The 27,461-nt window shown below is 44.5% G+C and overlaps 1 protein-coding gene across 3 annotated transcripts; it reads right to left on the minus strand.

The window, feature by feature from the left end:
- Positions 1–107: 107 nt before the first annotated feature.
- Positions 108–27,461, minus strand: LOC6736289 (protein bric-a-brac 2). 3 transcript variants are annotated; one of them, XM_016170513.3, is made up of 5 exons: positions 27,132–27,461; positions 22,897–24,743; positions 3,496–3,574; positions 2,998–3,425; positions 108–2,573 (listed from the first exon to the last, which is right to left on the minus strand). In XM_016170513.3, the coding sequence occupies exons 2-5, from the start codon at positions 24,631–24,633 to the stop codon at positions 1,620–1,622; spliced, it is 3,198 nt and encodes a 1,065-aa protein (XP_016029770.1). In that variant the 5' UTR covers positions 24,634–24,743; positions 27,132–27,461; the 3' UTR covers positions 108–1,619. The 3 variants fall into 3 exon arrangements, with proteins under 3 accessions (XP_016029770.1, XP_016029769.1, XP_016029768.1); XM_016170512.3 differs by having other exon boundaries at positions 2,998–3,428; XM_016170511.3 differs by having other exon boundaries at positions 2,998–3,428; positions 27,126–27,461.

Genomic DNA, 27,461 nt, shown 5'->3' on the forward strand with positions numbered 1-27,461 from the left:
CCCAATTGCAAATTGGCCAAAGAGTGTCCTTATTCAGGACCTAGCTTCCTTGACCATACATAACATTTCCCAATCCATTTCCCCCATAAATAAAACATCAAAGGTGGTTGGTTGACATTTAGCTTTTCGATTCGTTTTTATTTTCTCTTTCTGTTTATTGTTGTATAATTTACGGTTTAACTAAACTCAAGAATGCCTCGCGCATCTTTTAGGGGTAGGTAATAATAATAATCGTAATAATAGTTATAATGATAATAGTTCACCCACGCAGTTCGGACAATACATATGCATACACATACTATATGCGTATCTGACAGTCGAGTGTGTGTGCCGTGTGCGATGGTATTGTGTATCTGTGTGACTCTGTGTGTCTGTGTGATTGTTTACATAAAATTAGCACAAATTTAATGTGATGCTGCCTGCGTTGTTTGCCCATTCGTTCATTTACAATACGATTACCATAGAAGAAGTGCTGCGAAGGGCTTTTTGGGGTAAGTCTAAGATTAAGTCGAAGCCTAAAGCTATGGAAATTTGTACATTATTTACAGTTACATTTGGAAATACCATTAATATAAGTTTATGTACGTGCGTGGTATTGGTATTGGTATGCACGTCTATCTGTGTGGGTTTATGTATCTAAAGTATTGCGTATATGTACTCGTATGTACTCGTATATATGTATAAAGTGGTGATTACCGGATTTGACAACATTCAGTGTTTTGTATTTGAGGGCTTTTCTAGGGTTAAGCTACATTTAAGAAATGCACAAGTCTCTAATCGTAACTTTAATGTTTACGGTTACGTTGTTTATTGTTAATCGTAAGCCTATTTATTATTATTATTTTCGCGTGGCAAAAAAGGCAATCATCGCAAAGAGTTCTCTCGAAATAAATAAGACAAAGTACGAGATCCTATCCTTACAGGAAAGTTCCGAAGTATGTGTGTGGGTGTGTGTGTGTTTGTTTGTTGTGTTTTGGGGTGTGCTTTAATAATAGGTTAATACTTTATACCTTCCTCGATACACTCTAAAACTAGCCTAGGCATAAAAACCAGTTAGCAACTTCAACTAAGCACTAAACACTAAAAACGTTGGGGTTCAAGTAGCAGTCCAAATATGTTTGTGGGTCTATTGTTTTCTTCTTCTTTTGGGCTCAGGGTGGTTTTCCAACTCGGGCCAAGAATCTTTGGGGCAAGTAATCATTGGACTTTTCGGGCTATTTCTTGGGGAAAATAAATCGCATATGCTTGGTATTAACGTCGTATATTGATGTTATCGGAGTGAAATGGTTCATTTTATTCCACGTTTCTGCTATTTCTCGATAAGATATAACGTGTGTTTTACGTTATCAGTCACATTTTATATGAGCTGCGGGGCCTCCTACACACTTTTCCTATTTTAGAAGATTTATCATAAAAAAAATCGTATGTAATGCTATGTATCTTGCTGTTCTATGAATTATATTTTGCACATTATAAAATTGAAATTGCTAGACCTTCAGTCCTAAAATCAAAACTACTTACTCTTATCCAAGATTACTTAGCACCCCTCTCATTTATTTGGTTACCTAATGATTGCCCCACCCCAGCGTGTGTCCCAATGCCCCGCCCCTGCCCAGGATTCAATCCTCGTGCGGCAGTTCGGTGGCATGCTGCTGCTCCAGCTTGATCTTCATCAGAGGCGATTCCCGGATGGCGCCTGGAGGCGCGTAGGCGGCCGCCGCGGCAGCTGCACTCGCGTCCGGATTGGCAAACAGTTCACTCATGTCCTGGCCGGGTCCCGGGAAGAAGTCCTCGAAGCGCGGACTCTTGTTCACCGACTTCTGGAGCAGCCCGTTGGCGAAGGCCTCCAGGTCGATGCCGGCGGGCAGGCTCTCGAGAAACCTCTTGTTGTAGGCGCTCGCCTGATGTTTGGCATAGTGGGCGGCGGAGTACGGCGAGGCGGCTCCTGGTCTTTGGCTGGCGGTCAGGGACTTGGCGCTTCCGGAACCGGAGCTCGATCCCCGCGACTGGCTGCCATACTGGCGGGACAGCTCCCTCTCCCTCTCCCGCTCCCGATCGCGCTCCCTTTCGCGGGACAACTCGCGGGCATAGGAGGCGGCACTGTTCGGCGCTGCGCCACCACTTCCTCCACCCGATCCCCGCGAGGGCATCACGTTCAGGCCCGGCAGACCCATCAGGCCCAGGGCACTGAGGTCGGGCAGGTTCTCGGAACCCCTTCGCTCACCCTGCTGCTGCTGGTGCTTGGCCGCCGCCGCTGCCACGGCCGCCGCTGCGGATACTTGATCTTCGATCTCGGATCGCTGCAGATAGGCCGGGGACTTGTACATGTTCATGGACTGGGCGTGGGGCGACTGCTGTTGGTGGTGCGAGGGCTGCTGCTGGTGGTGCGCCTGCTGCTGGTGGTGCTGCTGCTGTTGCTGCTGCTGCGAGAGGATCTGGCGGCGCAGGGTCTCCGTCATGGAGCTCAGCGGACTTCCTGCGTCCGGCGGAGCCAGTGCAGCATTCTGGGCCGCCAGCTTGGCTGCCGCAGCACTGTGGTAGCCATTCGTGGTGGTGCCTCCTCCGATATAGGTCTGCAAGTATCAGAGAAAAGGGAAGAGGCAAAATAGTGGGTTAGAATTGGATATAAGCTATTTGAATGGGAATTAGAAAACAATATACATAAATAAACAAAATAGTGGGTTACTATCGGATCAGCTATAAATTTTTGGTAATAAGAAATCGATTGGCAGTTTATACACTGAAATAAGACCTTGGCGCCTCTAAAATAATATAATAACACATTTGTTTACACAAAGCAAATTCCACCTGGCTGAAATACAGCCATTTATTCTTGCCATTGAGAAATGTTTATTATTATGAAGTTCATTCAAATAGCATTTCATAGTCTTATAAAAAGTCTTCCAAGGAAATTTGCAACTATAATAATTCGACAGATCTCTTCCATACGATCAGTCATATTTATAAACATAAAGTATTGCAACAAAAAGTACTTACACCATGGCCCTGTCCATTGGCGTACTGGTGGGCACTCATGTCCTCCTTGATCTCGCGATAATCCCGGAACACCACGGCCTTGATGACGCTGCGGATGAGCTCCTCCGGCCACATGCCCAGCAGGATCCTCTGGGGACGACCGCGTGCCTTTGGCCGCGGATCAGCTCCGCCATCTAGCGAGGGTCCCAGCATGTTGTGCACCCGATTGGCGTACAGGACGAAGGTGGGATAGGGGATGTCGAACTTGCGGGCAGCCTGCGACAGGGAGAGCCCCTCCTTCAGGACACTGAAGATGGCCTCGGCCATGGCCTCGGGTCGCCAGGACTTCAATGGGCCGCGCTCGCGGAACCTGAGCTGCTGCACCAGGTTCTGCTGGTTGGTGTTCCAGCACTTCTGCCACATGGACTGCAGCTGGTACTGGTAGCTATCTGCTGGAAGACACGTCACGCGGACATTATGAAATGGCTGCAATGGCATCGGCTTAGACCTGGAACTTACCCGCCACAGATGCTGCTCCAGTTGCCGCAGCTGCCGCTCCCATCCAGCCACCGTGGCCTCCACTCTCGATCATCTTGGCCTGGAAAAAGGGGAATTAGATAGAACATAGTTAGTCAGGTGTTTTTCTTCTGGTTTATGCATACTTAATAATCTAAAGTCTTGAAACATGTTAGTTCACTGTGCAGGAACTTGCATAACAAGCTGCAATAGAAAAACATATATTCCACAGCCATAACCTTTTACATTTCCTTCTTCCTACTTTTAAATAATTAGCCAACTTTGCATAGCCAGTGCCTTGTATCTTTGGAGTCGGCCGAATCGCTAGTTTTTTCCACTTCGGCTCACTTTGGGCCCTGTGACATTTGCACACGAATTGTGGCTGGCCGTAAAAGTTTATGATTGCCATAAATGTGGCGGAGGCATTTTCGTATGCAAAGGAGTTGGGGAGTTGGGCCATCGAAGGCAAATTAGTATACAAAGTGGGGCCATCCCGACCCCATTGTCTTGGCGGCTTTTTACGGCCAAAAGGCTATGGCTCGGCTTCACCTAGCGGAATGCAGAAAAAGCCATTTATTTATTGCTGTTATTAGGAATTCAGGCGAAGCCTCTGCTGTGCCGCCTAATTGAGCCCGCCTTTAACCCTTTCGGCCGCACTAATCAGCGCTGGCCATTCAGGGGTTAACCGGGAGCTGCGACTCAGTCCAACGTCATGGCCAAAACTAAAGCCCAAATGAAGAGAATCCCCATTTTATTTCGCTTTTTTTCTTCTGCTCACTCCGCGGAGGCATAGGAAAAGTTAAATTGATGCACGTTTCGTGCCTCCGAAACTGAGGCTCTGGCCATAAAGCCTTCCTTTTGGCCAGCTTGCCAGTTGGCCAGTGGCTGGCCACGCCCCCTCTGCGCACGTAGCCATGCATTTTATATGCAGGGGCGTAATACAAATTATGTGCAGCGAGCATGGGCAGCGCAGAAAAAAATATACATAGGTACATAGGTGGAAAAAGATGAAATACAAAACAAGGCGGTGGAAAAAATGCAGCGCATAAAGAGAACATATAATGCAAGTCTTAAATATTTGAGGAGTAGGCGCCGAAGAAGCGAACCGAACGCCGAACTGGAGGAAAAACACACTCCACACTCCGCACTCCGCCTGCCAAGGAAAAGGTCATAAAACGTATGAATAATTGAAATTGAAAAGTCGGAAGCGTTTTTACATTTTTACAGGCAGTTCGCCGTGGCCGTAAGTGTAACAAATGCGGCCGAGCTGCAAGCAAAATGGCGTTAAAAATGCTATTTTATGTAAAACACTTTGTTAATGACGCCACCGTTATTTTTTTTTGCGATGTGAGCTGACTTTTTGCGGTCAGTGTGAGCGGTTTATGGCAGCTATGTGTATTTACTAACTAATAAGAATTTACTAGTCTATCAGACTTCATAGATGACTCTCATCACTTTGCAAAATTCCCCTTCCCAGAAAACTTAATTATATTGTTGCGCAGTAATCTAATATTTTCTTTCAATGCATAGATCGTAAAGTTTCCCTTCAACGGAGATTAATCAACCCCTCCTGTCAGCCATTCATGCAACTCATATAATAAAATATTACGAGCTCTGCTCGAAAATGTTTAATTTATTAAATTTCCAATTCCCCTTGGCTGGCAACAACAAATGGCACTTCACCCCCCTTTCCCCCTTTCGACGCCACTGGCTCAACAAAAACAAATTTGAAGTGTGCGCGCATTCAACTTTCTTTCAACTCATTTAATTTAATTTGCGGCGCTGCTGCTGCTGCTTCTTCTTATTCCACTGCTTGTTCTTCTTCTTGCTCCTCTGGCTCTTCTTCTTCTTCTTCTTGCCAATTACTCATCGTGTGCACGCCCCATTCACATAATAATTTATTTAATTAACTTTTCCGCTGCTACAAATTTCTATAAAAATTTATTGATTTTTGTTTTGCCCCAAGAAAATATTTTTCGTGCCCCAACGCTTTCTATACTTTTTTATTTGCACCCACACTTGGATATCATTCCATATATATATATGTATATATACATATAGTACAGTATGTATATATGGATTGCTATAACTTTGTGTGTGTCTGTTGGCAATAAAATATAAATTTATAACACGCCCTCACACTCGCATTGCCATCAATCCGAATGCATAGACTATCCCCTTCCACGCCCCCCGCCTTTCAACAGCCTTCAAGTTTTCACTACATCGCGGGTTAACCCTCAACCCCCAACTACCACCACTACTATGCCCCCCCTCCCCCGCAGCTGTAATACCCCTTGGATTCTAATGCAATTTTAATTTTATTTTTCAAGCGCGCACATAAACTCAGCAACCGCCCCCGCCCCCCTGCCCCGCTCGCTGGAAAAGCACTAAAACTACACCACTTTCCCCATTTCCCGGCCATGTCCTTTATCCTTAACCCCCCTCGCCCGCCATCCTTACAACTCTTGCCGTAGTGCTCCTCCTGCCGTTTTCGCCGTGTATATTTCTTATATTATATAACACTTTATTTATTATTCATTTTCGATTCGTGTTCCACCGTGGTGGCGTCTCAAGTTTGTTATTTCTCTTGTCTGCAACTTGCTCACCACAAGACCCCCACTTCCATCCCCCGCCCCTAGCCCTCGGAAGCCCCAACCCTGAGACAACCCCCGCCCCCTCCCAAACCGCCGCCCTTGTGCGTCACAACTAGCAGGAACTGTGCGATTTCCTCGCCGTTTTGTGGGGCAGCTTTTACTTTTGCTGGGCGCCTGGTCGCTTTTAGCCTTCACTATTACTACTGCCAACTAGTTTTCTCTCTCTAGCACTCGCTGTTCCGCACTTCCGCATTGGCGCTCTCTTTCTGGCCGCCAGCTCTGGGCATAGTGGCTCTCGTTCATTCACTTATTTGTGTGTTTCCCAGCCAGTCGCACGCATGCCACCCACTTTTCCGCCCGTTTCCCGGCAACCTTGGCCACGTCGTTGTCTTTTGAAACATCAACTGTTACTTCCGCCCCTTGAAATTTATCAACGAAATGGGGACGTTATCTTAAGGATTCGTTACTTGCACCATTGGTGTGGCATTCTTTTTCTCAGTGTGACCGCACCTTGTTCCTGTTCTGCAGCTTGTCCGATGCCATTCATTAATTTTCTAAGACGCCTGGAATAATTCATTTGAGAGCGGTGCCCGCGGAGACTACAATTATCGGTCCTCCGGACTGACACTCTTCATCGGGGATCCGCGAATCGATTTGCATTTTTATAAATCCCTTTTCCCCAGCCCCCGCCCCGAGCCCCCGAATTTCTAATGACCGCGAAAAACAGGACACCCAGCACAGGTTCCTTGGCTCCTTTTTGCCTGGCGCAAGACAAAGGCAAAAACGTCGACGGCGGCGGCAACTAAATATTTAATAGTATTTTATTGCACGAATTTCACATAAAATATGCATATTGGCCCAATGCATTATTCATGCGAATAATGTGAAAAACACATTTCGCGAGGCGGGGAAAGCTACTGAGTGAGTGTGTGTGTGTGCGGGCACATAGATACTTCTTGGGTACGGTATCTGGTTTCTTTGCATGCACACATATATGTATGTATGTATATGCATATCGGAATAGGAATAGGAATATAATGAAATGCAAGAGGGCCAAACAACAATAAACAATTGCAAGTCCAAGGAATTGCAGGGCCACAATAATTGTAGCAATCATAAAAGGCAAGTGCGAGTGCATGAAGCTCGCAACTCCCGCTGCCCCCGGAAGTTTTGCTCTTTGCTCGCCACTCGAGCACCCAGCAGCTACAGCGGCAGCAACTACAACTCGCCGCACAACAATGGCAACAATAATTTAAATGTAATAAATAATTATACGCCAAGTGTTGAGTGCAACGTGCATTGAGGTGTGTCAAGTTGCCGACCAGCCAACTGCCAGCAAAACAGCGAAAGCAAAACGGCAAAACGGCAACTTCAGCCGCAGCCGACAGCAGAAATGGCTATAAAACATTCAAATGGGCCGCCGACTTCTTTCGGACCCTCGAACTCGAAATGCCGCGATCCGAGGCACCCTGCGACCCCCGCCGTTCCTGCTGACCCCACCCAAAAAGTTGTCTTGCCCGGCTTGTTGGCTGTCCTGCGAACTCGGACTATGCGAGGGGTCAGTTCTGGCAGAGATGACGGCGTGACACGATTGGAAACCATATTTTAAGAATATATTCTAGTTTATACATCTAAATTGGATAGTAAAACATGTGTAAGCAAGTGGCTTTTACCAATAGTGTTTGCCATTTCTAAGGACCTTCTGGTTGTGTGTGTGTTTGGCTGGCATTTCTGGTCAGTTCGACCCTGGCTTTTGTAGTATTTACTTGAGCTTTGGCTGACATTGTTATGGTTGTGCAGTTGTCGAGCAATTGTGAGTTCTGCAGTCGTTGCTCATGTAATTTCTGCTGGCTGGTAACTGCCAGCCAAGTAAAAATTAAGCTCTTGCAAATAGTAATTTATTGTTTTTAGCATAGCGGATAATGAGGCTACATCGCCGGAACATCTCCTCCTCCTCGAAGCCTGCGCTTTGTTGGCTGGCTGGATGTAATGGAAGTAATGTAATGTAATGACCTGGGACTGGACGTGGAGCCTTGCGTGTCCTTTGAGCTGATTGAAAGCGCGCTTTCACTGGAGCAGAGCGGTGATAGGGAGAGGGGGCAGGGGAGGAGGGGCTTCGAGGAGAAAGTCTACAAAGTGTTAAAACGGCTGCACACAGTCATTAAATATTAAACTTGTATAAGCTGCCAGACTAGAGCGGAAAAGCGGAAAACACGCCTCTGCCATCATCAGAAGCCGGAGAAGAAAGGCTCCTGCTGGTTAATTATTAACGGGCGCGCAAATCTCGCAAGTTTAAATAAAAAGAAAAGCCAGGAAGCGAAAATCCGACTCCGGTCAAGCGCTCGAATGTATGCTACGCTTTCGTTTCTCAATCGAATGGCTCAGAGGCAAAAACTGCGGCGACTGCAACTGCAAATGCAGCTGAAATGCTGCTAAAGGGGTTAGGTGGTAAGGGGGGAGGGGGCAAGTGGGGGAAGGGCGCCTGAAACGCACTGCAAAGCCTTGAAATAATATTTAATATTTAGAGAGACATAAATATTAAATGAGTGCAAAGCTATGCAAAAAGGTAGCACAACTTTTGCAACCTCGCAACTCGCCGTTCGGCTATATAAAGCTAGAATTACAGCTAACATTCCGCCATTATTTTGCGAGGTATGCGGGGTATGATGAGCTCGCTTAGGGTGGAAAGGAGTGACTGAATGAGTTATATTTAGTTACTGAGGCGGAGGGTAGATAGAAGTGTTATATATTGAAGCTATAAAACAAAGGCATTGGGTATCCTGCACCATTCTTTTCCTACTTCTATAGGTGGTATTTACTAGTCGATCATTTGCGCCTGCTTCTTTTGCTTTGAGGCGGAAAACTGCAACTATTTTGCAGCCGTGGCACGCTTTTCTTTGCTTTTGGGCCACAGTTTTTCCATTTGATACTTTGGGGAGTCGGGCAGAGGGCCTCCACCTCCATCTCCAACCCGCACCCCCCTTGGCTTTTCCTGCTTTCCGAACTCTGAGCCGCGTCGAACATCGCCGGCGCATACGAAGTCTTATGAAATATGCACGGCCTGTGTAATTTCTTATTTAAAATGCCATTAAATTTTTTGAATAGCATAGAGAGGAGCTGCGCCGCCCACTGTCTAAAAACAGAGCGCAGCATGCACTCGGCCACCGGGGTCCTGGGCAAATAGAGGCCCGTGGACCCCCGAAACCCCTTCCATGCCAAGCCTGCATGTGTGTGTGTGTGTGTGCGGGGGCCCAGGTTAGACAAATATGGTTTGGTCTGGGCTTTGGCTGCTGTTTGAGTTGCAGGCCATGGGGGAGTAGCGTCGAGTCGAGTCGGATCGCTCCAAAACGAAACTGAACTCAGCTGAAACGGGGCGAGTCCAAAGTCGGGCAACTTTTAAAATGCATATTTGATTGTTTTTTTCTACGATCCCCAAAAGGGGCTCCCAAAGAGTTGGGGCTACGGACGTGTAATTAATACAAATCAGGGATATAAAACCAATCGGAGTGGGGCCTCATTAAGGTCCAGTGGACAGAAGTCAGTCCAGGCAGGATCTGAATCTTTCATGAGGCCATGGGCTGCAGGTTGGTGCACTCAAAACACAAGCTAATCCATAAAATAATTACTTGAATATATGAAAATAAATTTTCAATCATTTTATAGATACTTCATTTAAGAATTTGATTAAATTTGTTGCTCAGAACCAGTTGGGGAATATATACTAAATTTATCACGCTTAGTTTACAACTTTACAACTTATTTTCTGACAGTGCAGCTAACTCCTCTCCATTTATATTATTCCAACTTATTTCTAATGCCCTTTCCCGTTGACCTGTCAAACGCTCGTCCACTGCAAATGCATTTGTATCCGAATCTGTGTTCGTATCTGTATCTGCATCTGTATCCGCACCTGTATCTGTATCTGGAGCTGGAAACGTACCTGCAAATGTATCTGCAAGTGGCGCTGCGGCGATTGTTTCCATATTCAATGCTGTATCTAAATCCGTGCAGCTGCGAGTGTGTGGGCAACACCTTTATTAGTCAGCCATAATATTGATTTAGTCGAGCGCTGTCTGCTCAAGATAATTATTATAGTCGAGGACTAAGTGTGTGTGTGCACACGAGACCATTACATATGTAAATACACACAGCCACACACACACGCAAGCAAACAAGGAGCAGCTGAGATTGCAGTTGCAATTGATTTGCAATCGCAGTCTGCGGACGGCGAAAATAATTCGCAACACACACGGATTAAATTTGCATTAGGACCTCTGGCAATTAGCGGATCTGCTCTCCACTCCGGAGAATCCAATCGTCCGTCGGAGGCGGGGGCTTTGACTCGGGCTTAGCACACAGGCTTAAGTCGGTGCATCCTTTGTTGGATCAGCCGACAAATGCCAGGAGCAGCTAGCCAGATATCCAGGATATTCAGGGATATGCAGCGATACTTTTCCATCGCACGGAATGTTTTCCATGCGGCTGATGTATAATCATTTCTGAACTCTAATAATGCCCACTCGCATTTCTCGGATTTGCTTTTCAATTGCTTTTCGGGGGGAATTGGGGAAATCGGGGGGCATGGAAAGCCAAAGTAGTGCTCGGATCGCAAAAAGCTGCGTCACTTTTATTTGTTTCGCTTGAAGTGCAGGAAATTGTCTGTAGCCCATTTAAAAATAAACAACAATAAAATAAATAATTAAGAAATACGCTTTCTGCGTTTAATTATAAACAAAAAGGCAGCGGCCACATTGTTGTGAAATGAGAATTGAATTTGCTCGCTGCGGCAGCGCCGCGAAAATGAAATAATAAAACGGGCATTACATAAACGCTCGAAATAAATATTAAACGCCAGTGTATTTTAATAAGTGAATCATTTCCATTGGCAGCAGCAGCAGCAGCAACCAAAAGAAGCAGCATTTCATTTTCGGAGGCAACACGCGCAGCGCAAATTAATAAAATAAATAACTGCCAAACTAGATTTTTATTTATTTGCGGTATATATTTTTGGCCTCGCTGGCAGAAATAAATCAAACTGGACGCCAATCCGAATCCGTAAAGACTTTCGATTGCACCGAGAGAAATGAGTGCGTAGAAAAATAGATTTTCATTCTTGCCAAGAAAAATCAGCGATGAAACCTTTCAAATTTCTCTTGCCACGCAGTCAAACCATTATAATAAATTCGAAAAAATATTTCAAAATATTTTAATAATTTTTTTTGAGTGCACCAGCCGATTTCCTAAGTACGCCTGCCATTGGGGGCGTGGCAGGCCGCATAGTTGGCTTTAGAAATTTACACGACCCCCATTGTCGAAATGCGTGGTCGAGCATTTTAGCAGTCGCGCCTTCGATGTTTGCTCTTTGAATATCCGTTTTATTTGTGTTTTGATGTGTATTTATATATTTTTATTTATTTAACATCGTTTTTTCAACAAGCGCCCGAAAAGCGCTTCTCGATTGTTTTTAGTATCTGATTTTTTATTTACTTTTAATGAGTCGCCCGCCGAGCGGAAATTTCGGCTGCTGCCGCGAACCACTAAAAGTTTTCTTTATTTACGTGTGGTTGCCGAATAGAAATGGATTCAAATGGCTGGATGATCCATGGTCCAGGAAGTTACCCGATTCCCATTCCCTACACTCTGTTTTCCCCCTATTCCCCCATTTATTTTCCTTATAAAGTTGTGTGTTTGTACGGCACGCAAATGACAGACAATGAAAGCGTGAAAGGCTGTAAAAGCGATAAAAAGAATAATGCATAAAAAGTTGCTTATAAACTCGGGCTCCAGATCCAGCAGCTTAACCCTTAGCTGGTGCTCGGGGGCGGAGGCAATTACCTTTCTAGAGGGAACTCTCCGCGTTCAGCTCATCCGCTCGAGCGAATGAAACGAATGGGAACTCTGACTTATCTGCAGTTCGCAGCTTCCAGTAATATATTTAAATTTATCGGTGTATCTGTGTATCTTTGTATCTTTGTCTTCGTCTTCGTTTGACTGCCACATTCACATTCGAAGTTGACTTATTAATTAATTTATGCAGACACGTTTTAGTTTTATTATTTTTAAATTTGTGTAATTTGCTTTGACTACCCCTTGACCCCAGGCTGGGCATATTGGGCCACCTGTGGGCAGGTGGATTAGGCCACCATTCCGCCAGATTACTGGGTAAATTCTAGTCCAAGACAACGATCCACTGCGTTTATCACTTTGTTTCACAAGAAACTTTTGTGCTGCCATTTTATTATGTCTCTTTTGGCCATTGGGCATAAATTATTCGAATTTGTATGTTTTTCTTTTCAGCTACAGATGTATTGATATTGAGATATTCGCTGGTTTCCCTACTTTTCGTAGGCTCAGCTAACAATGTTTGTGATTTGATTTTATGTGGGTCTATGTGAGCGTTCGGAATTTAAATAAATTAAATTTTATTAGTTAAAATTGACGAGAAATATGCCGCGCTCAATGGCAATAGCAAACAAGATAGTTTTGATTAATAAATGCGCCATCCACGAGTTCGGCGTATACACATCCATGAGTTTATGATGTAGCCAGCCAGCTGGCCAAGATGGATTTTATGGACGGACGGATGGATGGATGGCTGCGGGGAGGTTCTTTGATATTTCGTACAAAACACATTTTGTATACACTTTTATTATTTTATTATTACGACGAATGCATGGGCCGTGTGTGCGTTTATTATTCTTATTATTGTCGCGTCACGCGGCCCCCAAAAGCGAAGAGAGTGGGGCGCACAAGGGTTAAGCCATTTGGGGGTTCAGGGCTCCAACTATTGTTCAACTACATTATTTTCCGCCGAGCGGCTTTCGTGCAGACAATTGAAATGCTTTCATTTAGCCTTTTAAATGATGATGTTGTCTTGGACGAGGAGCTCGTTTTGGTTTGGTTTGGCTTGGTTTGGTTTTTGGGGCTCATTAGGTCGCTGGCCCCCGGAGAGTTGTATAATTAGCTGCCCAGAGGAGCCGTTTTTGGTCTTTAATCGCAAGTAAGCAGTTCCTAGAGCGAATCCATCAGTTGCGAGAGCTATTTTTGGGCCCAGCTAAGCGTTGTATTTGATTTTTCACTCGACAGCCGCCACACGCCGCCCGATAGTCACTAATAAAAGTGATAAAAAATAAGATAAAATACAACAAAACAAAACAAAACTCCAAGATCCACGGGCCACAAGCGAAATGTATTAAAATGAAATTCAAACATTTCGACGCCGTGCCTGAGATTCTTTTTGTTATTTTTCCCCTCCGTTTTTATAACATTTGCGCATGCGCAAACTGCCAAACGAGCAAATTAATAATTAATGCAAATAAACACACAAAGCGACAAAAAACGAGCTGCTAAAAAGCGCAAAACAACAGCAACGCCAACGGATTCGCACAAAAGAAGATACAAAATCAGAACGCACGTGTAACAGGGCTTTGATTAATAAAGTAACCATTTAAATAAATATTATTAATAACGCCACTTTCGGTGGCTATAAATAAAGATCAGCAGATCGGAGCCAACGCTCGATGGGATATATATATAAATACATATAAATCTGAATGCAAACTGGAATATTGGGGATCGGTGGGGCTTGGTCTAAAAGGAGATTGTAAAGCGACTTTTCATCCATTTCCGCTGCACCCTGCAAATGGTGGAAATGGTGGAAATGGAAATGGTGGAAGTGGAAGCGGGCTTGGGAAAGCGGGAAATGCCAGCGAGCTGAAAACGCCACCGTCACGATGACAAAGGTGAAAAATACCTTGTGGCTTACAATAAAACTATATAATTACGAATGTGGCCCAACTGACCGACGAAAATACAGAAACACATTCGAGGCGAATGGAAATGAAAATGGAAAATACATGCGATATGTTGTTAAGGGTGAGGGGAGGGGGAGAGCGAGGGGTGAGGGCAGAGCTCTCTAAGAAAAGCCATTAATTAAAACTATAAAAAATTAAACGATCATATTTTATTGTATCCCCCACTCGCTTCGGATTTTTTCCTTAACATTTTATATTTTAATTGCCGGCTTGGCAGCGCGGGAGTCATCAACGTAAAAGTTTTCCCACTTTTTATTATTATTTAAATTTCTGTGTAATTACAGCGAGGATTGTCGTTCCTTTGTCTTCGCTTTATGCATATGCGATTAAGTATATTGTATTCTTTTTTGTGTTATTTTTTTTAATTTTTAAGGGGCGGAATGCCGGGGGGAGTGGCAGCTTTAATGACCATGGCAGGCGTTGGCTTTCGATTGACATGAGCGCCTGTTCGGCGGGACAGTCGTGTAATTTATATATGTATTTATTAGTTTGCCGTTGCCACACTTAATTGTTGGATTCAATTGAACTTTTTCACAATTCACAATTTTGAACAATTCACCAGCGTATTAATTACAATTTATGGCTAATTACATGCAAGACGGCTGCCCAGGTGCCTAATTAGAAGCCTTTCGAGGAACAATAATCACAAGTTTGGTGGCTCAGCCATTCGAACTGATTGTCTACCTAGAAACGGTTTCTTTTCTACAAATTACAAACATACATAAAGACATTTGATAAGCATGCCAGATAAGTGGCATTTGCACAAGCCCGGATCGAACTCGATTTCCGTTCGATTCGCACTTTATCTGACAAATTTATTATATCATAATTCACGGCCTGAGTCATCGGACAAAGTCCTGGGCCAAGAACGCCACTCCCCAGCCGACAGCCCGAATTATCACTAATAAACCAATTTCATTATAATCTGGTGACATGAATCAGCCGCAGCATCATTTGCAAACGAGAAAATGTTAAGTGCGCTGGGCGAGCGAAAAACACAAAAGTCGCACCCACAACGGCTCCGAGCTGTCTCTTAGTCATTCCCTTAATGCTTTTTAATGCAAACTATAAATTTAGAATTTAATTTCGAGTAATTATGCTCGCTGGCACAAGTTCCCCCCGAGAGCAAACAAAGCCAAGAAACACAACAAAAGGCGCGCGTATCTTGTATCTGGCGCACATGCGAAAACAGTTCAAAGACCTGTTCGGCAGCCGCCCGAAAGCAAAGTATTTGAAATAAAATACGAACTCGCTCGCAAATGCCTCAAGTAAATGTCAGAAAAATAGTTGAGATTTTAGAGCAGCCAGCCACACAGAAATGAATAATAATAAGCACGGCAATTAATCACCGGCAGAAATGCATTGAGATCTGTGGGAACTGCTAAATTACAATCCGCTGACTCGGCGATTTCCCCGCTGCCATTGTGCAGCACTTCAATAAATTGATATACATACATATAATAAATGGATTAAATGGGATATACGAAATATATGGATTAGAGATCCGACTTCGACTTGGACATAGAGATACATAGATAGAAGCATAGAGACATAGACCATTGACCAAGTTGGCGTCCATTCATCGCACACGGAGGTGACTCAGCCACATAAATTTAATTATAGCTCGGCGCGAAATTTATTTAGTTTTGCTCGGCCCATTATAAAGTAGGCAAACACACCGGGCTATGAAAATATTTAATTAATTATGGCGAGCGCGGAAAATAAGTAGGTATTCCTGGAATAAGGCGAATAAATAAATATACTACACATGTACATATGGGATGGGTCGCCAAATCGAGTCAGCGTTTTCGGTTCCCCAAGCGCGGCAATTTAAAAAATTAGGCAGCATTTAGTTTCCAATTTTTGTCGTGTGTTTTCCGAAATGAGCGGCACACATTTGCGACTCATTTAAATTTATTGCTGCCGGTTGCCGCTGCTGCGGTTGTAATTAATAAAGTAAATTTGACCTCACACAGATGAAAAAGACAACTCGAGGCGACAATATAATGAATGAACGCCGAAACGGCGATGAGAACGGCTGCGAAACTAGTGGCAATTAGCAGATACAGATGCAGATACAGATACAGATGCAGATGCAGATGCAGATACAAATGCACATGCAAATGCAACGGCAGCAGTCGCAACTGCGAGCTGCATTTGCAGACTCTTGATAAATGTCTTTGACAGCGCACAAAACAAACTGTGCAAATATTTGACAAAATACAACTATAAATATTGCTTAAGAATTAATGCGACGGCTGCCGTTGTCTCTAAAGAGGCAGTACACAGTCAGAAAATGCTGTCTCCATACACCAAAATGTGTCTAAGAAAGAATAATACACATTCTAAGAAAAAACTGCCTTTCTTCAATCATAATGCATGAATGTGTATTTTCTTTCGCTCAGTGTAGCTGCATCTGTTGCTTCTGGCAGACAAATAGACTCGTACAGTGACACCAAAAAGTGCGTGGCCCGCTGACAACTGGCTGAGACGCTGGGCGCAACTGCGGCTTGCGGCCTGTCAACGCCACGGCGGCAACATCTCACCAGCAACAGCAGCAGCGGCAGCAGCAGCAGCAACATCCCCGCAGCAACATGCAACATGGCAGAAGCAGCAGGCGACAGAAGCCACCGCAGAATCCGCGCTGAGGAGTAAATGGTGTCAATTGGACAACCGCAGCTACTCGCATCTCACTTCGCATCCATCAGATACAAGATACAAGATACGAGCTGCAGCCACAAGGCACAGGGCGTGGTCGCCGACGAACTTAGCGTTTATCTTTTGTTTAAGCACATCTTCTGTTGACGTTTCTGTTTGCCGTTAAATAAATATTGAGTAGAAAATGTATTCGTTTAGCAAATATTGTAAATGCGATAGTTTCTGAGTCGCTATTTACCTGGAAAAGACGACGTTTGCATTTGCATTTTTGAGCTCAGGTGCCGGTGAGTGTGCCGCGTGTATCTGGCGGATGCATCCGCTGTCGGGATACATCTATATCGGACCTACTTGGCCATTTTCCCAGATGCTAGGGCCGCGCAGATAGATCGAAAGCCATCTGCTATCCGCCGAGAGCTCGGCTATTGGAAAATCAGCTTTCGATGGCATTCCAAACAGTTCCCACTGACTTATGACTCTGGGCCATCAAATGAATAACAGCCCGCTTACATTCCAGCAAACCAAACTGTACACAACTAATAAAGTGCATAAGTAACAGCAGCCAGCCAGAGCAGCTCAAAAGTAGCATAAAAAACTAAAATGGAAACATATGTTTCTCTTTACAAATTATATATCCAATCGTAATAATTACACGCCACAGAAAAGAGGGAACAAGAGCAAATGTAAAGAAAAGTGTGCACTGAGAGAAATTACTGTGGAGATTATGAAATAGATGTAATGTTTGATCGCTGAAACCTGTTTTATAATATCAACAAGACTTCACTTAAGATCATTTTTAGTGTGATATACGATGTTTGAGATATATAGTTATGAAAGTATCTTTTCATGTGTATATCGTATGATTCGATTTGGGAAGATCCTCACCCCCTTTTCTGACCTTCTTTGTTCCTTTCTCTGCCGACGAAGCGGGGGTGCAACAAAAAAGAACAATTGCAGTCGTTGGAAAGGGAGAGGAGGAGAAGGAGGACGGGCCGAAAAGGAAGGGAGTAAAACACAAACGAAGCAGATGAAGAGGAATGGCTAAATTAAGAAATGCAGTGCAGAGGGAAAATAAATAAATGAAAAAGAATTTGTTCTACGGCAAATGTACACAAAGTAATAAATATTGATGTGCGCGCGAGAGGAGAAGAGGGAGAAGCGGAGAACATTCCGTTTACATGTGTTCGTCGCTGGCAGCAGAACAAGATAGCAGATACCAGATACAAGATACATTTAATAATTCACAGATGCATTTCCAGCAGATGTGTTAAAATTCGTAGAGTAATAAAATATCAAATCAAATGCAGGAAAGGCAACTTCAAAGGCCCATTCCTCAAACGCTGTTTCTGTTTACAGATGCGACTCAACCCGTGGAGATAAACAAACAGCCCAGAAAGTCTCCGCTCGGAATGGATGGACTTCCCCCCCCGGACTTGGAGTCGGAAAATCCGCAGCTGAAAACCCACTCGATTTCGCTCACTTTGCTGGCTAATTTCACGCCGAATTATCCGCCTGCCAAAGGATGCACAAAAGGGCTCAAGCGGCTGGAAAAAGGAAAACCACATGGAGTGCAGTTGCGGCAATCGAACCTTTCCAGCAAATTGCATTCGCATAAAGAAGAATCTGCAGTTGCACTCACTCCTCAAGTGGGTGGTGCGGTGTGGGTGGAAAATGGCTGGTGGGTGGGTGGTGCCATTAGGCCCGAGTGCCAGAAAACGATGGGAAAGAGTTGTTTTTTTTTAGTTGGTTGCCAAATTAGGGGCGTTTACAGAGCGCTTTCCTTTTCCACGCACTTACCGCTGCAATTCGCGTTTGTCATTATTCTGGATAAAAACATGAGTATGCCGATCTTAAGAAAAGTGCAGAAGAGGAGCTCACACTTTTGTAGGAAAGCGGTTTGAATTCAGCAAGTATTGCACTTGTACTATGATATTATTCGAGTATCTTCGGCTTCACAATATCAATCATTGCACGATGACAATGACACATTTTCATTTTTCTGTGAAAGCACTGTCGAATTATAACACATTATAATGCCATTTGTGGAAGGCAGTAGTTTCTCCGCCAGATGCGAGATAATTTTCTTTAATTTCGGTTTTCATTTACACCGTTATCTGCGCTCCCTTTGCCAGTGCCCCTAATTGTTGCAGTATCTGCGAGATGCACACGTATCTGTATCTATGTATCTGCGTATCTGTATCTGCGGCACTCGTATCTGTCGGTTATAAATATTGTATCTCTGGGACGGTCGCGCTGTGTTTGTCTGCTTGTAATTGCGTAAACAGACTCGTACATATTTTATTTTATATTTTATTGTTTCGCTCCGCTGCGCAGCGCCATAAGGGCAGATACCTATAATTTTCTTGTGTCTTTCCTACAATGAAAACACATCGAGGCAGCAGAAACTGAAACTGAAATGGCAACAGAAACAGGCTACGGCCATAATCATCATCGCATTCATCATCATCGTCATCGTCGTCATCACAGTCGTCATAAAGACAACAGTCGCGACTGCACTAACGACAGAAAAGTGTGTGTCTGTAGCCCACAATAAATGCGGAATAAATAAATAAAGTGTAACAAAAGGCAGCCAAATAAATGGAAATATAACAAAACTTAACGCGAGGAAAACAAACGAAGGAGAGCGCAGCTGGAACATTAAGCAAATGGAAATGTAGTGGAATGGGCAGGAGAACGAACTCATCCAGCTTTCTAGAGGGTACAAAGCTATAGTTCTAGGACGAAAATACTATCCATTTCTGAATCAGAATGTTGCAGGAGAATCAATCCATTCCTGATCACAAAGGTCGCTATGTTTGAGTTGTAAACTAATTTGGAGCACTATTAAAGAAACCTAAAGCGATAAAAAATCAGATTCCAAAGGTGTTTCGCCATAAACTCCCTTGATACTCCCAATCTGATACCAAACTTATATTCCACGGCCAATTAGCCAAATATTTCTCTATAATTACCCACCAGCAAGTGCACGGACCTGGGCCATGATTCGACGGCCGTTGGATAGAAAAACCCCATATATATAGTGTTATAAAAATTCTATTGTCCCCGTATACTATAATCGTTTTTTCTTTATTTAAACAATCACCGTCGGCCTGTAAATACAAAGATGATTTGGCCAAATTCAGCGAGTCACTGCGTCACATTCCCTCCACGAGTCATCCAATCCAGGCGGCTTTATCAGTCTTTAATATAAGAACTACAAGAGCACTGATCACGTAGCGCCAATACACCGAGAATTAAAAATAGGGTAGAAAAAACAAAAAACAAAAAAAAAAAAAAAAAGGAAAGAAAACGGGCTAAAAAGCTGGCTGGAGGGGAGGAATCTTATCAAGGAAATTACCAAAGCCAAGAGCTCGCATCGACGCGACTTAAGATTACAAATTGTTATTATGATTATATTGTATTATTTGCGCGGCGATAAGATCTATGTGGGTTTATGGCCCGCTCGGGCCTGCCATAAAATAAATTACTTATTTATTTCGAGTGTGTTCCACGCCGGGCACCGAAAATTCCCTTTATATAACCTTTTGAGCAGGAACAATTGCTGCAACGTTTATGGCCCGCTCACAAACTAAAGAAATTATCGAAATTGGCTCGTAAATTATAGAATTCACATATAATTCTGGCGACTGAATTCCAAAGTGCCGCCCGCCTTACGAAATCCTTTAATCTTCGCCAGAAAACCTCCGGCTTTCAGCAGATAAGACCCCTGGAAACCCATTCCCATTCGGTTTTCCCATTGTTTCTTCGGGGTGGCCGGCCATCGGCGATCACCAGGCTTATGTAAAACCTGCGCTCATAAATTTGATTTATTTCCCTACACCGGCGGTTCGAATCAATCAAAGACCTCTAATGAGCTGCGGACCGCACAGGAAACAGCCGATGACACTGGGCTTAGGCTGGAGATTTTCGGGGTCCGGAGGGGAGATTCACACGGTCAAAAGTGGAGTTGCTCCGCTTCCGAAGCGGAGTTCAAGCAACCTGCTTTGCATAAGACTGAACCAGCTGGCTGAACCCAAAAGCCAGAGATACACATGGAGCAATTATGACTAACGCCGGAGACAAAGAGGTGCTGGGAAAGCGGATGGGGCGGGGAAGAGTCGGAAAAGTGGGAAAAGCGGGAGTGGGCCGCCCTTGGCTGTCAAAGAACTTTCAGCACTTGGCAATTTCGTGTAATTTTCTTGCAAAAACAAATCGCAAACGCACAAAAGAAAAGCCAAAGTCAAGGAACTCGCACAAAATAAGTTGGTGGGGGCGGGAGGAGCTCTAGACTTCGAGCTTCTTGCGACTTTTCCTGACTGCTGGGTTTCCCCAACGCTGCGTGTGTGTCTCCGCATCTCTCTCTCGTTCCCTGTGTGTGTGTGTGTGTGTGTGTGTGAGTTTTCCGAGTGCGAGGTCTATGAATGAAAGTGGGGAAACTCGGCGAGAGAAAACTCTGGCAATTGACTGAGGCAAAAGTTGGACTCTATTAAGTAACAGGCTCCCAGCCGCAGCATCCTTCTGGATTTTCTCGGTGACGTCGTCAAATTTTTGGGGGGGTTTTCCCGGGGTGGGGGGAATGGTGTGCCTGCCAACTTATACGTCTCCCTTTTACTGCCGTCTATTTCTTCTTGATTTTATTTCTCATTTCATTTCAATAAATTAACAAAGGAACAGTAAATTGTGCGAGCAAAAAGCAGGGAATAATATGGGAAATCAGGAGGGAACATCCAAGGGTTTTTGCCCTCCATCTTAATTTATTTTGCTCGCATAAATATGCAGGCAGCTGACTCGATATCGGAATCGGAACTATATTTATTTATGCGCTACACCGAACATCAAAGTTTTCCAACGCATTTGCGGATCTCGAGAGTATATATAGTATCTTGAATTTCCTTGTTCATGTCGCACACTCATTATTGATTTATTTACATACGTTATAGCTTATGTAAGTGGTAACGTGGAAAAATATGGCAGCTCAAGAATAGTGCTCAATGTCAAATATTAAGTGAGTAGCGCTGGAAAAACAACGAGTCGGAAAACCGGAGAACCGAAGAATGCAGAATCCAAAGTGCAAAAGTGAGCGAAAATCGGAGGCGCATTAGTTGCAATTATGGAGAATCAGATGCACGAGACGAACAAATCAAATATTTGTGCGACTTTTGTTTGCCTTGCCATCAATTTCTGCCAATTGTTTATAATTTTGTTGATTTTCTTTGCCTTTCCACCGCTCATCTGTATGCGTGCATTGTGCAATTTTCGTCATTAGCATTAAATGTTGTTGAATTATTTTTCAAGTCGCTGACGCACTTAATGTCGCGACCTCGCCCCCCCTAACCCCTGGTCCGTTTCTTATACAAATAGTAAATCAGCTTTAATTTGCAATCTAATAGAAATAACAACGCAGCGCGCAGCCAAATGCGACTGGGGGAATGCAAAAGATTTCGTTAATATGCATTTCCCAGCGAACTAAAAACCAACTAAGTGAGCGATTGTCTGAGTTCCAGTTGCACGGCGGCAAACGCGGCATACGCGGCGTATGCGCATTATGCAAAATCGCTGCTTTGCCCAGCCTTCGACGGCGAAAAGGGGTCGCCGGGGGTCAATCGGAGCCGATCGAGGAAACGGAACCCTGCCTTGTGGTTCCATGGACTGCGAGGTGACGTCTACGCCAGAGATCCGAGCCACGTAATGCGCGGCGAGGGGAAATGGCATGTAATACCCATACTTGTAATGCGAGTGCACAATTATTCCCATTAGTTATCAATATTTATGATCATAAGCTTCTGTTACTTTGTATCTCCGCTCGGGGTACCAGTTATTTCTGAGATCAATGACAATGTATTTATTTGCATGCAAGTGGAACACCACTATTAGTCACAGCGATCACTGATCACCTGCCTCAGCTCATGACTTCATGATTTTGCTAGTTCTTCTATCCAATATCCAATGTTTACAATAGCTGTTCTTCTCGATCATAATTACTTATTTACTCTATTGGAAGGGCTTCGCTGCCTTTTATTTCCGCGGAATTCATAAAGAAATGTGCAAAATATCTAAATCTTTTGAAGCTCTCAAGGAATCTAATAGATGCGTGTTTTTTCTGAAAAAATCGTTATGCCTCAGGCAATTTCCAGGGAAATAACTTTTTAATTTACCTTACTCATTTCTTTAGCAAGCAATTACATTTGTTAAGTCATGACTAAGATCACTTGATATCTTGTGTTACGCAAGTGCTGATATGATCTCATTATTAATACAAGTTTTTATATATAATTACTCGTTTTGTTCTAGATTAGAATCAATATGTTCTTGTATAGTTTAAAATATATTTATTGACTCACCCTCTCCTCTTCGCGAATCATCTCGGCGATTTCTGGCTTGATCTCCATGTCATCGTGATGGGATCCCACCGCCGCGCCGGCTCCACTTCCCGCCACTCCCGTTCCTCCAGTCGGAGCACTGGCGCCCGATCCACTGCCGGATCCTGCTCCGCCCGCTCCCGCTGCGCCAGCTCCGGCGGCTGCGGCTGCCAAGGCGCTGGCCATGGCGTGCGAGTGAGCCAGCTGGTGCTGGGCGGCCAGTTGCTGGGCATGGTGGTGCATGGCGGATTGGGGTGGGGGCACGATGGCGGCCATGTGAGGCGGCAGGGCGGACTGGACGGCCACGCCTCCGGGTGGGGAGTGCATGGCGGCGCCGCTGTTTCCATTGCTGTGACCCGCTGTTGGTGCTGGAGATTTCCTCTGGCTTGCTGCTGCATTCAAGGCGCTGTTCCTGCCATCCAAGGTCTGGGGATTGGGCGAGGCGAAGGGATTGCGCACTATGGTGGAGGTGGTCATGGCCAGGGGCTGGCTCTGGTTCTGTCCAGGAGTGCCGGATGAGCCCCTCTCCGAGATCTCGGACTCACCGCCCTGGAGGGAGGGACTCGGAGTGGCGTAGCTGCCATCCCTGGATCGCTTCCTTTGTCGCTGATTCAAGTCCAAGACTCCTTCGGGCAGCAGTCTGGGCCTCTTGGCCTTCATCTCCTCGTCGGGATCGGCGTCACCCTCTTGCCGCAGAATAGCAGTGGCCGAGGCCAGTTCCTCCTCCTCGTCCTCATCGTCGAAGGCGGACATGGGAAGTGCGGAGGCGCCTCCCTCGCCCCTGCCCGCACTGACCTCCGCCAGACCCCTGATCTTCAGGGTCTCGGCCACTTTGAGCAGGGGGTTTATCTGATCCTGGCAGACGTTGATCTCCCCCTTGTACATGAACTCCACCAGGGCCTTCAGGTCGGACCAGCTGACGTCCCGCATGATGATGATGGGGTGCTGGCAGGGATTGTCGTAGAACAGGGCCTGGAAGTAGGGCGAGCAGGCGGATAGCACCATCTTGTGGGCCTTGATCGAGTGGCCTTCGCAGGACAAGGTAACGTCCACGAAGGACTCGCTCTGCAGGAGTTCGTCAAAGACATTGGTCAGATTGGACTGATAGTTGTTCCACCTCAGGCAGAACTGCTGCCCCTCGCCGCTGGGAGGAACTATTTTGCGCCTCGGCGGTTTCGTCTCGGGATTGGTTTTGATCTTGGTCTCCACTGGAGAGGATCTCTGGCCGAATTCAAAGAGCGCCGATCCGGCTAGCTTAAGACTTTGTTGGGGTTGTGGGGAAACCGGTAGGGAGCGCGACTTCTTGGACTCCAGGCACATGCGCAGCTCGGTGTGCTCGGGATCCCGTAGACCCACCACTTCACTGGAGGTCAGAGGTCGTGGTGGGGGAGTCAGAGCTTGGTCGTTCATGGGACTCTCCTTGGGCTTCACCAGCTCCGTTTCCACATCTTTCTCGGGTGATTTCACTTCTCCAACGCTCTCGGCATCTTTTTGCATTTGATCAACCACCTCACCTTGATCCTCCAGAGTAGGTTCCACCTCTCTTTCGGGGGAGTACTTTCTGTTCTGGTCCTCGAGATGCTCCAACTGGGGGGACTCTTCCACCATCTTTGGCTCCTCCTGTGGAGCCATTGTGTAGTCACTCGCCTCGAACTGATCGATATCACCGAGCAGTTCCGACTTTATTTCAAAGTCCACAATCTGTTTGGTCATGTCCATGGTGCTGATATAGAGTTTTCCTTCTTATCGGTTGTCTTGCAGGTTTTCTGCGGGGCTTCTAACACATTTTCGGGGGCGTAACGGGAACTTTTCCTGGGAGCAGTTCAAAACTGAAAGAGAGGAAAACTCATTGACATATGGAACATACATATATGGACTAATAGCATGAAATTCTTCTATACATTTAATTTGTTTCAATTAACTCGGAATAAGATATTTTACTGCCAATCAAAGAGAATGCTGCTATAATATGGCTTTATCTTGTCTGCCACATTATTCCCCCTACCAATCGAATATATTTTGGGATCTATAACGATAATATCTTGGCAAGTGTTTTATCCACATCAAGCTGAATCAGCGGGCACATTTGCTCTTAGTCATAACTCTATTAAATAAGCCTATTAATCTTGCCCCTTCTCCCTGCCAGTCGAAATTTCCATGAATTTCTATTAATTTATGTTTAGTATTTGCCAGCCACCCCCGAACCACCCCTCCGCACAATCGCCGCCCACCACCCACCCCGCCCACTGGAACGCCCAGGCCAGAAATGTGCTTTATTAGCTAAAAGCTAAGCACACATTTATTTATGTTTAATTTGGCTTAATTTATATTACTGAGCTGCAATTATTCGTAGTCTCCGCCGCTCATTGTTGTATTTATACGCACATATCTATATACATATATCTACATATATATATATGTGTATATATAATTATATATGGATGCGTATATAGCGGCTATGTGGACTCGCTTTGTAAGTGTGTGCGCGATTATTGCTTATTTTGTATTGTTGTCTCTGGACATACTTGCATGCGCACAGCGCCCGTCTATAGATTTATATTTAATTAAATATTATTATTTATGGCAGAGCTCGGGGAGAGTGGGCCCAAAGTAATTATATTTATTTAAATATTTTGTATAATTTTAATTTATGTGTGTTTGTGCGGGGTCGTGCTGCTTGGGCTCGGTTCGCTTGGGTCGTTTGTCGGGGTGGAAAGTTGCTGCCGCCATGAAATTTAATTATATTTATTATTATTGTTATTATAATACTTCTTCTTGCTACTTTTTATGTTTATTATTATTTCATTCCAATTAAATCTTGCGGCCGCAGCGCCTCGGCGCCGTCGACAGTTATTATTTTTGTTTATTTTATTGTTGTTCTGGATCCGGATACGGATCCATGGACTCATCGTCGAGGGAGCTGAAGAGATGAAGAGCTATAGAGCTGAACAGCTGGAGAACTGAGGAGCTGAGGAGCTACCCCGAAGCCTCAGAGTTTCCCGAGCTGTGGGCTGCGGAGGAAAATCGCTCCTCCTCCTCATCCTCCTCCTCCTCCTCCTGCTGCTCTTGGCAACTTTTGGTTTATTGTTATGGCCGCGCTCCGCCTTTTGTTATTCCCCTTATTTATTCATGTTTGTTGCTTTTATCGTGGCTGCTCGCATTAAATTTGATGATTCTTGGGAAAAACTCGGCCTCAAATAAATAAATAAGTAAATTGCCAAAAGCTGAAGATTCGCACATCTCCGAAGTCGACAGTTCAAAGCTGATTTTATGATTATTCAAGATTTTCATTTATTTATTACTAAAGCCTGGCTTTAAATAAATCCAAAATAATGTTTTAGAATGAGTGTCAGTTCCTCAGTGTATGTGAAATCAAACTGGTAGCACAAATCTAATTTTTCCTTCCAATAAAATTATAACTGCTGACAAGTATCTGATTCGAAATACTAAAAACCTCAATCTTGAAACTCCCTGATTTCTTGCCTTTCCACACTTTTTCCTGCTTCCTCGTAATATATTATTTTCGTTTAATTATTTATAGCGAGCGCAGCTGTTGGCAGCAAAAAAAAAAACAGCAGGCAAGCTGGGCACTTTATTTATTTATTATTTCTGTATTTATTTATTTAATTCAGTCTCGAGGTTTTGGATCCTTAAAGTGGGCCCGCACACAAAAACGAACACAAATACACGGTGAGAAACGAGGGTGCGGTGTGCGGGCGCTCAGACACATTTATATATTGCATATTGTATTTATTTATTAACGCTTATTTATTATTTATGCAGCAAGTAATAAATTACAGTCTGGATTTTCTCGTGTTTCGCTTGCTGTGTGGAAAATGTTTACAAACTGTTTTTGGCGCGTGCCACCCACTCGGAAAAGCGGGAGCAGTGGGAAGGCAGGAGCTGTAGGAAAAGTTGCTCCTTCGAGTGGGTTTTCTTCTTAATTTTCCTGGGCGCCCAAAAACGACCAAGCAACATTGCTTTTTACGACCTTTTCGCTGGGTGGCTTGTGTTATAAATTAATAAATTACAATTTCTTTGGTAGCGCCAAGGAAAATGCGCGGAAAATGTGCGAGGGGGTGGCGGGGATGGCATTTCCACTGGATAACTTATGTAGAATAGTACATGGTCGAGGAACAAAATCGATTTTCATTGCAGCCCAGTCATTTGTCATAAATAAAGCACCATAATTAATATAATAATCAACGCACACATACACTTTTCGTCTGGTATTCACTCGATGGGTTCACTTTTAGTTCACTTTCTTGTTTTATTAAATATTAACAGAATACTTGTGTTTATGTTCTGTTTGTTTTGTTCACTGCATGCAACACATGCTGTTCTGCTTGTCGTTGTTGCACGTCACTTGTTGTTGCTTTTGCTTTGCTGTCTTTGCTGCCGCTTCTGTCACTGTTGTTGTTGTGGTATTATTGTTGTTGTTGCTGGCTTTCAGTGGCCGTAAAAACAAACGCTGCACTCCACTCACGCCGAAAGTCAGATACGAACTGAATCTCACAGATAAACGAACTGAATTTCAAAAAATTGAA

This window comes from Drosophila simulans, chromosome 3L (assembly GCF_016746395.2).
Source record: "Drosophila simulans strain w501 chromosome 3L, Prin_Dsim_3.1, whole genome shotgun sequence".
In the NCBI taxonomy this organism is placed as follows: Eukaryota; Metazoa; Arthropoda; class Insecta; order Diptera; family Drosophilidae; genus Drosophila; species Drosophila simulans.